Here is a 12,767-nt window from a genome sequence, read left to right as displayed (position 1 = left end):
ATGATATCTATATAGTATGCATCTCTTTTTTCTTTTTTACTTATCTCTGTAGTACAAAGCCGTTTTCGATTAAAATAACATATTGAATTTAATTATCTATAATTAATATTCGATTCTCATCTGGCATTTAAAAATTTGCTCTTCATTTGACACTTTCACCGACTGATACTTTGAATTGGCGTGTATTACAATACTATTAGGATATGTATTAGCACTACATGTACACAGGGTGTTTCTGATATAAGTAGAAAACTTACAGGAGTTGATAGAGCACCATAAAATAAGAAAATTAAGTAAAGTTTGGTGGTCCGAAAGTCCACCGTTTTCGAGAAATACGTATGTGAAAGTAGAAGCAAAAGCCAGTCCAGCCCTGATCATACAGTATTCGATCAATCGATCATCACCAGCACCCGTGTTGTATTTGTTTTGTATTATATTGTTTTTCCATGGTATTTGTTTTGTATTGTCACATGTATGTAGGCAACATACATATTGACAAAGAAGACCAGGTTTCTAGAAGGCATATAGTGGAACATTCTGGAACGGCTAATATCTATAAATAGTTGTGACGAGATTAAGTGGAGCACGCCTACTTCGACGCTTTCCCTCCCCAAATACTCCCTTCTCCCCCCACACTCAATCCTTTGCGTGTGTGCGTGCGTGCGTCTGGGTATATCGCAATTCTGTGGAGGACTTCCGCCGCTTGTCTTCTCTCCTCGACGAGTTCAACGTCGAATACTCTACAAACCAGCTCCGTTAAGATAGGGACCTTTACGTCGTCTTTCGCAGAGTGTGCGAGACCATCTCCACGAACGACATTCAGTCCGAATTATCCCACAAAGGTTCCGCTATCCGTGGTGTCTATTGTTATGTCCAACGGAAGCAAAGTCTGGCCACTAGTGTTCGTTCGCCTGGACAACTCTGACCACTCCTTCCTACGCTAACTGTAAAGAAAGTCACCGTGCCACCTATTGCGGTTGCCCCAAGGTTCCGCGTAGAACAGATTTCCTGAAAAAGACCATTACAACAACTTTGGCTACCCCAAAGAGTGCCCAACCAATCGCCCGCTCTCCTGTTGTCTCCACAATGACATCCCCCCAGAAGTTTTACTCTAGGGAGAGCAACCTCCCACCCAAAAGCCCAACCCAACCCCAAGAACCGCTACAACATCAGGTGCAACTCCGTCCTTCAGTTTAATTGTCACCCTCCAAACACCCACCAGTGACTAATACAGCCCACTCAAATAGTCTTCGATTAGTCACCTGGAATGCCCATGGCATTAGAGGTAAAATTTATTGAACTCGAATACTTCCTCGAGGAAAAGTCAATCGGTGTTGCCTGCATTACCGAAACATGCTTACCTCACCGACCAACCTTTCTATCCCAAACTTCACAGCGTACAGAAGGGATCGTAGAAACTCCGGCGGCTGCGGGTTGGTCATTTTCGTTAGAAATTCTATTAAATGCAAGCCTATATCTTTGGCTACTAACACTTTAGAAGCAGTTGGCATTAAAATTTCTTCAACATTCGACTCCGTCAGAATCATCTGGTTAAACTCCTCCTCGAACGAATAGGATTTTTTGAAAACTCCCCCTTCTACTTCCACCAAACGTCTTGACTATCGTCGCAGTCGATCTCAATGTCAAACACGTTTTCTGGGGCTGCCGGCATAATGACTAAAAAGGCATTTCCCTTCTTGCCAACACTTTTGATTTCAAATTCACAATTGAAACTCCCCAGATCCCACACATTTCCCGGAATGTCACAGTTACCTTGCAGATATCCTCGACATCTTCGTCACAAGGAACGTCAACCTTTTCGTTGACCCTACTGTTCTTAACGAACTCAGCTCAGACCACCTTCCTATCCTAATCGCAATTGGCCGCTCAACTTACAACCCCCCAAAGCTAACATCCTCTCAGACTGGCTTCATCACCGCTACATCTTCGTTTAAGTGGACTCAAATTTACACAATGGCGGAACTCGATGAAGCTGTAAATGTCCTTTCAAACGAGATTATCAGCACCGCCAAGCTCTCCACGACCTCCCGCCCCTCCTCCTCACAGTCAAAACTCTTTCCGCAGACATTCTTGACCTCGTTAAGAGGGAAAACAAGATCCGCCGTCTGTGGCAAAGACACCGTGTCGAACTAAACGCACTTTAGCAAGAACTGAAAACTCGCCTCACCGAATTCCACAACGAATCCTTCGACGATTATATCACTTAAGCAGAAGCACATTCCCAAAGCACTTGGAAAGTGATCCATTCTCTTCGAAACAACGCTCGCCATCATGCGATGCTCCTTCGCTTCCCTTTAGTATGGAAAGAAGTCACTGTTATCTGTCTCCCTAAAAAAGGAAAGCCCCTCTCAGTTCGTTGAATCCATCCTTCTTGATCGGCTCTTAGACCACGTAGGACAAAACAACTTTCCGGTTTACTTTCTCTCCCTGAGGCTGCAATCTCATTCGCAGCAAATCTTCGGACTTTAGTGTCAGGCCACGCAAACCCCACCATCTCGACACTCTCCAACCGCGCCCCGAAACCAAACGACCATTTCCGAAAGCGCTGTTACCTTCCACAATGAACCGCTCCCATTTGCTCATCTCTAGCTTCGCTCTTTAGCGCGAGGGTCCACCCATCAAATCAGAGGTGGGCTACCTATTTTCAACTACACCCTACACTCAACCCTTTTCTCAACTCAATTCTTTTCCCACTCTCAGCCTTTCCATTTCCTTCCCGGGGTTGATATCCCCACTCGGTTTTAGTCGGTAGAAATCCGGTATAGCCTATATGCGCACTATCGTGAGAGAGATGAATACTGTACGAAACTTTGTTCCATCTCTTTCTTTTGTTGTACCACAATTCTGACCGCTGAGGCATGTCCATTTGTAAACGTCGATGGAATAGCCCTAACCATAGATAATAGATCTCTAACCTATGACTACACTGGTTTTCCATTAGAGCACTAAAGTGCACAATGCGGCATTATGCGCAGCATCGAGTGTCAGGGTATGAAATGTCGAGCGCGAGCGACACCTAAGTTTACCCCATGTAAGTTTTTAAATTTTTTAAATTACCAAAATCGACATTACCGACATACTAGGCGACATACATTTTACTGAAACGACAACAGATGACGCGACGGCGGTTGCGATTATCGGAGGAATTCCCCAGTAGTTGTGGCGTTATTGAGCAATAGTGAGTAGTTTCACAACTTGTAATATTTTAAAATTTTTGTGAAAAGTACTTTTACCTATCCTGAAAGTAAGTAATATATTAAGTACTTCAATCATGCTTTACAATAAGTAAAGAAAGGATGTTTTCTGCCCAACACAGAAAAACCGTGATGTACAGTCTNACGTGCAAGTCATTGATATGATATTGCTTAAATCACCCAGAATCGCCTCACCAATTATATAACGTGAATCACTTTTTAAATACGAAGTTTGTAAAAAGTAGGCAGTAAACTTGACGGAATTTGAAGGCTAGCTTCCGGATTTGTTATTTCCGAATTTTATAATGTGATTGGCATTAAAAATACGCTCACCTTCAACGAAATTTCCTTTCCGAGGCTTTGTATCAGCCCAATCACATATTGTGTCAATACTTATCATTTTATCGTAATTTAAAAACATGGAAATTGCACGGTACACTATAGGAACAACGATAAATTTTCCCTAATCGGCGCCATGTTTTTAGGCTCCTCCCATTTGACGGATCCCAGTATGTCTATGGAGTTGACAACGAAACTGCACGAAGCGTCTTCTGCGCAGACACTGGTAGTTTTCCAGTTAGAGCACTAGAGCACACAATGCGACATTATGCGCATCATCCAGTGTTCCAACTATAGCAACGCCTCGCACCGTTAAGCACTTTGAAAAGTACTGCCTAGTCCGATGCGCACAAAAAAATGTAATTGAAATAATAAAAATCGAAATTACTTATAATATTTAGAAAAAGTTTTCGACTAATTATTATTGTTGTTGTATACCATTCCCTTTAAAAGTACATTAATAAGGTTGCTAAGTCGATGACTGTTTTTTTCCTCAACACTGACAGTGCACTCTGTTGGTGCACTTGAAAACTAATACACATTCCAATTAAGCACCATCTATTATCTATGGCACCAGCACACTTCGCCATGGTGCGGCACTGAGTCGCATTATGCTCTGTAATTGGAAAACTACCACTATCGTATTATATTCTCTGATCTATGGTTAAACCCTTTGTGTATCTATTATCTATGCTGTCATTTTGATATTTTAGTTTATGTTTATAGAGTTTGTGTTTGGTTTTTGTATTTTGTCTCATATAATTTTTATTCATTTTTATTCTAGTCACTAGTAGATATTGAACAATTATTTATTACTGTAAACAAAGTTAAAACTATTATTGTAATTTGGAAAGATGGATGAGCAAAGTGAGGAATTATTATAATAATATGGTACATGTTAACACATTTTTTTAAGTTCTTTTAAGAAAGAAACATAAGGCATTTAAAGTTGGGAATCAATTGATGTTTGCATCTATTTGTACAGACTTAGGTGATTTATATACAAATGAAGCTAAATACGAAAATGCTATTGAACAATATCGTGATCTTGCTAAAACATATGAAGAACTACAGAGGAGAATGGACTATGCTAAAGCAAATAGGATGATTGGTGAAGCTTATATGCATTTAAATCAGTTTGAAGAGGCACTGCAATGTCAAAATATTTATCTAGGTAAGTCAGTCTTAAATTTTATCTTTTTGTTATTGTTTTCTGATTTACTTGCAGGAATTGCCCAAGAAGAAAATAACAAATTAGAAGAACAAAGAGCTCTGGCAACCATAGGTCACACTTACCTTACTAGTTATTTGTATGATAGTGAAAACAATAAGAAACATTTGGATTTTGCACAAAACTTTTTAATGAAAAGTTTAGTCATTTGTGAAAAGTATATCATATTAAAATTTGACTTTTTTACTTCTAATTTTTCAAATCATTTTTAGTTTGACTGGGATTAGTAAATATGATCATATGGATATGTCAGCACGCTTATTTGCAAACTTAGGTGTAATTCAAGAATGTGAAGGTAACTTTGATAAAGGAATAGAACTTGTTGAAAGGTCTATAAAGATTTGTAAGACACATAACTTGTATGATCAATTAGAAAGGTCATATAATCAATTGGGTTCATTATATTTTCAAAAGAAGGAATTTGACAAAGCTATTTCTCAGTATAATTTGGCTATAGATGCAGCAGGTAAAATATAAAATTCTGAATAAATAATTGTAATAAAAATATTAGTACCTATTGCTATGTTTATGTAAATAATATAAGCAATATTTTAGGCTATTTAAGAGATAAAACATATCGCATAGTTGCTTCACTTTTATCTAAATCAGAAATACTAATATCATTGTCTGATTTTCGTGGAGCTAAACAAGTTTTATTAAAAGCATACAAAATGAAAAGTCCAAATGTTGTAGATCAAGAAACTGTTATTCACAAATTAAAAATTGGTATGTTGCATATTTTTTCACATAATTGGGAGAAACACTAATATAATTTTAGTCTATTCTCATTAACAATAGAAACTGTTTTGGTTGATTGGCTGCATTCACTTGAAAAGAAAAAGAAAAGGTTTTCTGTTTTTTTTTTTACATTTTTGGTTTGATAAATAAGATTTCAAAAGTCTTCTTTATTAAAATCAGTAATGATGGTATGGTTTTTAATAATATCGACAATTCTCACCTCACAATGAAATTTCTTAATTTTTTAACAAAATGTACCACGTTAACAAACAAATTGAATATACCACATGTCATTTTCTCTTTTAATTATTTGTTGTCTTGGAACTATGTTTAAGTTTATTACATATCAAGTAGAGTGGACACTCTGGCAGAATTTTAGAACATACTGAATAGCTCAAACCCTTACAACACTATGACACTAAACATACAGAATACTATTTGATAACAAAATAACCTTCGTCAGGGACTGTTTTCGGTTTTGTCACTGGAGCTTGACCTATTTAATGTTTCTTAGATGTTTAATTGTTAATAGGGATAATATCATAAAGCATTATGTATATAATCATTTGATTTCAGTTGCTGCAATGTGCTATGCAGAAGATGCACTTTTAATTACCAATGATACTGACTATGTTCGTAGAAAGCATCTTTATGAAAAATTGGGAGATGGTGCATGTGAGCTCAAAGTTTATTCTTTGGGAATTCAATATTATGAAAAAATGCTGAATGTTGCAATAAAGTCAGGAGATACAGACAAAGCTTTAAGTCCTTGTTATATTAGTCTTGCACAAACATATAAGGATAATAAGCAGTATGATTTGTCACTGAGTTATTTTCAGAAAGAGTATAGCTTGTGTAGAAATGAGCTTAAAGAGGCGGTAACGACGCTTTTAGATATGGCTGAGGTAATGGAATTAGCAAAAAAAGACTGGGTACAAATTGATAGTGTGTATAGGAAGGCATACAATCATTGTAAATTAGATACAGATAATCGGTTAAAAGCTAAAGTGCTTTCTAGACATATAGCACAGCTTAAAAATGCTAATAAAATTACAGAAGCTCAAAATCTTGAAAGTGAATATGAAAAATTGAACATTGGAGAATCGGAATCAGAAAGTGAAAGTTTAGAATTTCAGACAACTCCAAATATTGGAGATGATGTATGCATAAATGAAATTACAGGTAATTTTACATTGTTCCTAATAATATTTACTTTTTAAAAATTATTGTAGATGATTCCGATAGTAGCGATAATGAGAAGATTCCCGATAAACTTCGATTTTCTACTCGCAAAAAAACAAAAACTTTCATGTTGAAGAAAAATGCAAAGGGTGAAACGCAATTGCACACAGCGTGTATAAATGGCAAATTTGAACTTGCCAAAAAATTAATTCAGCAAAAACATCCTATAAATATAAGAGATAATTGCGGTTGGTTACCTATCCATGAAGCTTGTCTTCATGGTCATTTAGATATTGTGGAGTTATTGGTGAATCATGGGGCCACTATAAATGATAGAGGAGGAACTGGATGTGGTGGTAAGTAACTGTTTAATTCACAAAAATGAAAGTATAGACAGGAAATCGCCATCTAGCGACTGGTTGCTAATGAAGTATTTCATGCTTAGCATAAAAACCAACATTTTTATTAAAAAATGGGATGGATTTATAGATCGGACCATCATGACAGAAAATGTTGTCTAGTTTTTTCAGTATGCAAATTTAAGGGATGTCAATAAAAATCAAAATAGTGACAAAATGTAGAAAAACTTATTTTTGTTAGTGTACCACCTACTGAAAAGTTAATATCAGAATGTATTAAAAAACAATCTTTTCTGAATGAATGAAAAGCTAGGAAATAGATTTAGGTTCTAAACTACTGGAGGAACCCACCATTAAAAACCAATGCTTATTAAAGGAACGTACAAGTAATAAAATTATTTACAGAGACAATTAATGTTGAGTAGGTACTTTAGCAGTATAGTCCAACAGTTTTTAAATAGAATTTTTTGAAGCAATATTGATACAGTAATAATAAAATTAACAATAGAGTAACTTTGAGAATAGGTAAACTACAAACGTGTAACAAATTACAAATTTAGGTCGTATTTGAAGGCGCTCATTTTTCTCTTAACTTAAAATTCTGCCTGCTATTATAACGCTGCACATTGTCGTTAATACTTCATAAACATAAACGATTGAGAAATATGTTTACAATGTGTTTACAGTGGGTTAGCAGAAAGAACAAGTACCTGCCTAACATACAATATCTCAACAATCAATTCTTTCTAAATAGTATGAGAAATAAAATTTTGTTAAATTAATTCCGATGAACTTCCGTTATAAAAATGCGGAACGAGATGTAGAAGAGGATGTGGAAAAGGTATGCAAAACATCAGCAATTTCGGAAGCGGAGATCTGCTGCAACACTAGTGGGTAAATTTACACTACTTTCGACTCCCCACTCTAACTGAAAAACTATTAAATTGCAATTTTGCATGTTTAATAAGACCCTCATCGGACTCTTCGAATTCACTTCACGACTTTGACGTAAAATTGTAAAGCAATTAGACAGCCTTCAAGTAGTCTAGGGATTGCAAGTTAAAACGTTTATTATTTCATCTCAAGATATTATTATTAAGATACTCGAATGCTATAAGTAAATGTAAAATGCCGTCAAACTGCTGTGTACCTCACTGTTGCAGTAGGTTTCATTTAAATGGTGGTACAGTTAAATATGGATTCAATCGGAAATATGGGGCTATACAAAAAATCGCAGCAATATTCAAGTTGCGTCGATGAATCATCGTTGTTGGCAGGATTGCTCGTCTCAGTTTTTTTTAGTGCAAAAATAGCATCTCTTCTTTCTGGTGATTTCCATAACTTCTTTCGTGTACCATGGTGTTTTATACTCGTTTACAACTCCTGTTTTAATTCTTGTTTCAATCGATTCATTCGCTACTTCTGCGTCATTTATTTTCACTTTGTTTTATGCATCCTCTACACTATCTAAGTAGAGATATTTTGTTGTATTGTTTTTATTGTAACAGATTGTTGTCCTTAGGCATTTGAAGTGGTGACCAAAGGGTGTGATTTTGAGATTTTGGGCACAGAATTATACTAACAGGTCTCCATTGTCATTACTTACGTGTTCGTGGAAAAGTTATTCCCTCCCCTGTACACTCTCATTTCCAATTCGAGCATTAAAGTGTCTCATTAGCAGCAGCCTGTGGTTAGTCCATTTCATTCTGCAATTGTTCATAAAACATCAGCTTTCTTATCTTACTTTTAATATGCCTTTCCTTTTTACTTCAGATATTGTGTTACGCTTTATTGAAAACCTATAATTACTTTCTACGTATCTAAGATTTAATATATTTTTTTCATGAAGGATATCACATATTTGTACAGCCTCTTTTACGTTTGTTGGTCATAAGGTGATCCTCTGCTACTGAGGCTCGCGTTACATCATCCGTTGCCATCGCCCCATTATCGTGGTTCTCCACTACTAAGCAGATAGGTATGCTTCATCTAGTCAGAAAAATAATGTAAGAATGAATTACAGTAATATTTATAAGTTATGAACAATAGAAGCATTCTAACAAAATAAGCATTTCCGGTGAAGCAGGTGCAGGCCACTAATATTCTCATATTTACCACTGTGGGGCCTAAACAGCACCATTTGAGGTGGTATAACTTATTTTAGAGGAAAATGACTTTTATATATTTGAATTTTAACTTTNATTGATAATAGGTGGGTAATACCTATTTTGTGGGACACGTTTTTATAAATTTCTTCCGGAAATGTAATACGGTTCGGCATTATCTAATCGTAAAAGAATTTGTCATACTAAAAGGCGCTGTATAGTACATAATCTTGCTCGTTTAGGTCACATTTGCAAAACCCGCCCTTAAAACCGACGCTCCTCCTTTCGCAAAACAAATCGCGAATCTGCTTTTCGCGATCAGTTTTCGGTTGCGCAGACACTGATGACCAGCAAACAATAAATTGATAACGGCGGTAATCAGTTTCAGTGACATTAATTATCCTTATGAGTTTAATACCTGTAATTATAACAGAGGCGCCAATTGAAGAACATAAAATAAATAGGAAGGGTAGGGAGTCCTGAAACGCCGCCGAAAAAAATAGAAACTGTTGCTGAATTTTGATTAAAGTAATCAGGATATCTGATAGTTTAATCTGTTCAATACTGTTGAACCAATTATTGTTCCTACCTACTTGTTACTTATTAGGTATGTCTTGTCTATAGTAACCAATCCAAAATGATGTATTGAAATCATTAACCGTGGAAGTGAAGTATTTGTAAGTAATAATAATAATAATAATAATAATAATAATAATAATAATGTGTTTATTTAGCTTCTTGCTACATTGATTACATTAATATATAAAAAGTAATTTAGTAACTAGACTATGAATAATCCTTAGCAGACACCAATAAAATTGAGGACTTTAAAATAAATCTAGATTTATGAAAAACGTAAATCAAATACTTTATTCTTTTAACTAATGAGTGGACATGGTCCTTAGCATTTGAATTCCTACTTACATCTTGACCATCAAGTTCAATATAAAAATCATGAGGTAAGGAGTCTTCATATTTACCAAAATTTATGCAGATTATTTTGTTCATATTGGAAGCAAGATCATTACTGTATAACCGAAAATCTATTAATTTCAACTGATTCATTGTCTTCCAATTATCAGCATTACAAAGTAGTGCAGTGTAATCAGCAAAAGCTGTTACGTTATCTAATTGTAACATGAGTGAGTTTATGTAAATAATAAATAACAAAAGTCCTACTGTAGTGGATGTGGTAGTTCCAAAATTACTTTTAACTTCACCTATTTTCATTATTTTCCTATTACGTATACAGAATATCTCACAGTGACCACCCATTAGAATATTTCGGAAGCTAGTTCGATTTAAAATTAGAAAATTTGTACATTGGCGTTATTGTATATGCTCGCCTCAATTAAAATAACGGCATGTATACATCTCCGGTTATTCCGGAAGTTAACATCAATTTCGTTATTTTAAGTTGAACACTCTATATATTATGACGGTTTTGAATTTTACTTATGATTCTAGTTAGACGAATATGCGCAACTTATATTCGCAAAAACAGTTTGCATGTAGTTTAACAATAAGATGTATTTTTTGGTATTAATTTGAGTAAGAAATTGTTTGCATACTGAGAAAGTTTGTTCCGATTAGGCATTTTTCGGTAGGTGGTACACTAAAGAAAATTTTTTTTACTACATTTTGTTATCTTCATTGACGTCCCGTAAAATTTGTATACCGACAAAAATTGGACCACATTTTTTGTCTAGACTGCCGAGTTTATTTAATTTGGTGGTGTAAGTACCAACATTTTATGTGTTTTTTGTTCTATTAAAACCATAAAATATTGAACGAAGTACGTACATAATTTCTAATTTTACTGTTACTACTAAGTAGTCCGTTGATTCAATTACATTCATCTCAGTGAAATATATGTATTTATGTTTTATTTACATAAGTAAGGGGCACTATCTGCTGACTTCTTCCTAGAAAATATACCTAGACACAAATAGTTGCATATGTGTAGATGGTGCGGAGTATACAATGATAATTTATTGATACATGTTAAGATGCCTTTTTAGTTTATTTTTAAATGATGGTCTGTAAGTACCAAATAGATACAGGCATATATGCAACGTATACATATAAATAAAATCGAACTGCCTTTTTTTACGCTTATGTGGTTATTTGTATATAAATATTTATTAAATTATTTGTATATAATATTTGGAGCATACGTAATCCTAAAATCGTACTACTGCAACTTACTACAGATGGCGTTTACCGCGCCATTTGTGGTATTTTCTAAAACGCGCTGTTAAGACAGCAGGTAAAAGTTGGTCTGTGTTCTGTCGGAGCTGTCTGCGACGCGCTGATGAGATCTAAAAAGATCGCGATCCGCGTCTGGCACTTTCGACAGAATACAGACCACTTCGAATTAATTTTATTCGATTATGGTAACGTGCTTATCACGTTGAGGTTAGCGTTAGCTACGCCGGGATTCGTTTCAGCAAGTAGATATCCATATATTTAAATGGACCTTGTTGGAGCATACGTAATCCTAAAATCGTACTACTGATGGCGTTTACCGCGACATTTGTGGTATTTTCTATAAAAAAAGTGTTTCTTGTAGTTATACCTTGACAAGAGTGAACATACTCTAATAAAACTTTTGTACTATTCATTTTTCTAATATATTTATCAAAAATCTATCACTACGTCAGCAGGAACACTGAAAATTAACAAACATATAGGTAAAGAAATCAAAAATGACCGCATAATAGCATTAACATATTGAAATAAGATGTAGCAACTTCTAATATCACCCTTTATACGACTATATTAAATTATAATATCCAATGCTACAAACCGGGGTAGGAGACTAGCATTTTGCACCTTTGATTTGGTGGATGTGAAGTGTCTGTGCATTGTTTATCTTTATAACTTCGACTAAACTCTTCACTAACTAACCTACTACAATTGTTGATATATCTATTGTTGAAATAATTTATTGAATTACACATCTAAGTACAAGACTAAACGTTAAATGAACAAATAACTCGGTCTACAGGCTGGCCGTAGCATAAGCATCTTGAAACACGCTTAATCTACTCTTACAAATAGCAAACAATACGAGGGTGGATTGATAAGTTTCCGGCCTAACCAAGAGATGACGCCACTAGAAGTATATCATATTAAAATTTGACTTTTTTACTTCTAATTTTTCAAATCATTTTTAGTTTGACTGGGATTAGTAAATATGATCATATGGATATGTCAGCACGCTTATTTGCAAACTTAGGTGTAATTCAAGAATGTGAAGGTAACTTTGATAAAGGAATAGAACTTGTTGAAAGGTCTATAAAGATTTGTAAGACACATAACTTGTATGATCAATTAGAAAGGTCATATAATCAATTGGGTTCATTATATTTTCAAAAGAAGGAATTTGACAAAGCTATTTCTCAGTATAATTTGGCTATAGATGCAGCAGGTAAAATATAAAATTCTGAATAAATAATTGTAATAAAAATATTAGTACCTATTGCTATGTTTATGTAAATAATATAAGCAATATTTTAGGCTATTTAAGAGATAAAACATATCGCATAGTTGCTTCACTTTTATCTAAATCAGAAATACTAATATAGGCTTTACA

At 34.9% G+C, this 12,767-nt stretch overlaps 1 protein-coding gene across 7 annotated transcripts in view; it reads left to right on the top strand.

The window, feature by feature from the left end:
* Positions 1-4,297: 4,297 nt before the first annotated feature.
* The window catches only part of LOC108737529 (tonsoku-like protein), a 23,902-nt gene continuing 15,432 nt past the window's right edge, over positions 4,298-12,767 (top strand). For 5 of the 7 annotated variants that reach the window (XM_018470401.1, XM_018470409.1, XM_018470404.1 and 2 more), the window contains exons 1-7: positions 4,298-4,421; positions 4,471-4,728; positions 4,783-4,942; positions 4,998-5,251; positions 5,341-5,511; positions 6,100-6,705; positions 6,756-7,061. In XM_018470401.1, the coding sequence (XP_018325903.1) occupies positions 4,409-4,421; positions 4,471-4,728; positions 4,783-4,942; positions 4,998-5,251; positions 5,341-5,511; positions 6,100-6,705; positions 6,756-7,061 (1,768 nt within the window). In that variant the 5' untranslated portion in view covers positions 4,298-4,408. The remainder of the gene's footprint in view (positions 4,422-4,470; positions 4,729-4,782; positions 4,943-4,997; positions 5,252-5,340; positions 5,512-6,099; positions 6,706-6,755; positions 7,062-12,767) is intronic. The other 2 variants (XM_018470403.1, XM_018470402.1) reach the window with 2 other exon arrangements.

Source organism: Agrilus planipennis, unplaced genomic scaffold (genome assembly GCF_000699045.2).
Source record: "Agrilus planipennis isolate EAB-ADULT unplaced genomic scaffold, Apla_2.0 scaffold139, whole genome shotgun sequence".
NCBI classification, from domain to species: Eukaryota; Metazoa; Arthropoda; class Insecta; order Coleoptera; family Buprestidae; genus Agrilus; species Agrilus planipennis.
This window is presented reverse-complemented; position numbering and strand designations above follow the sequence as displayed.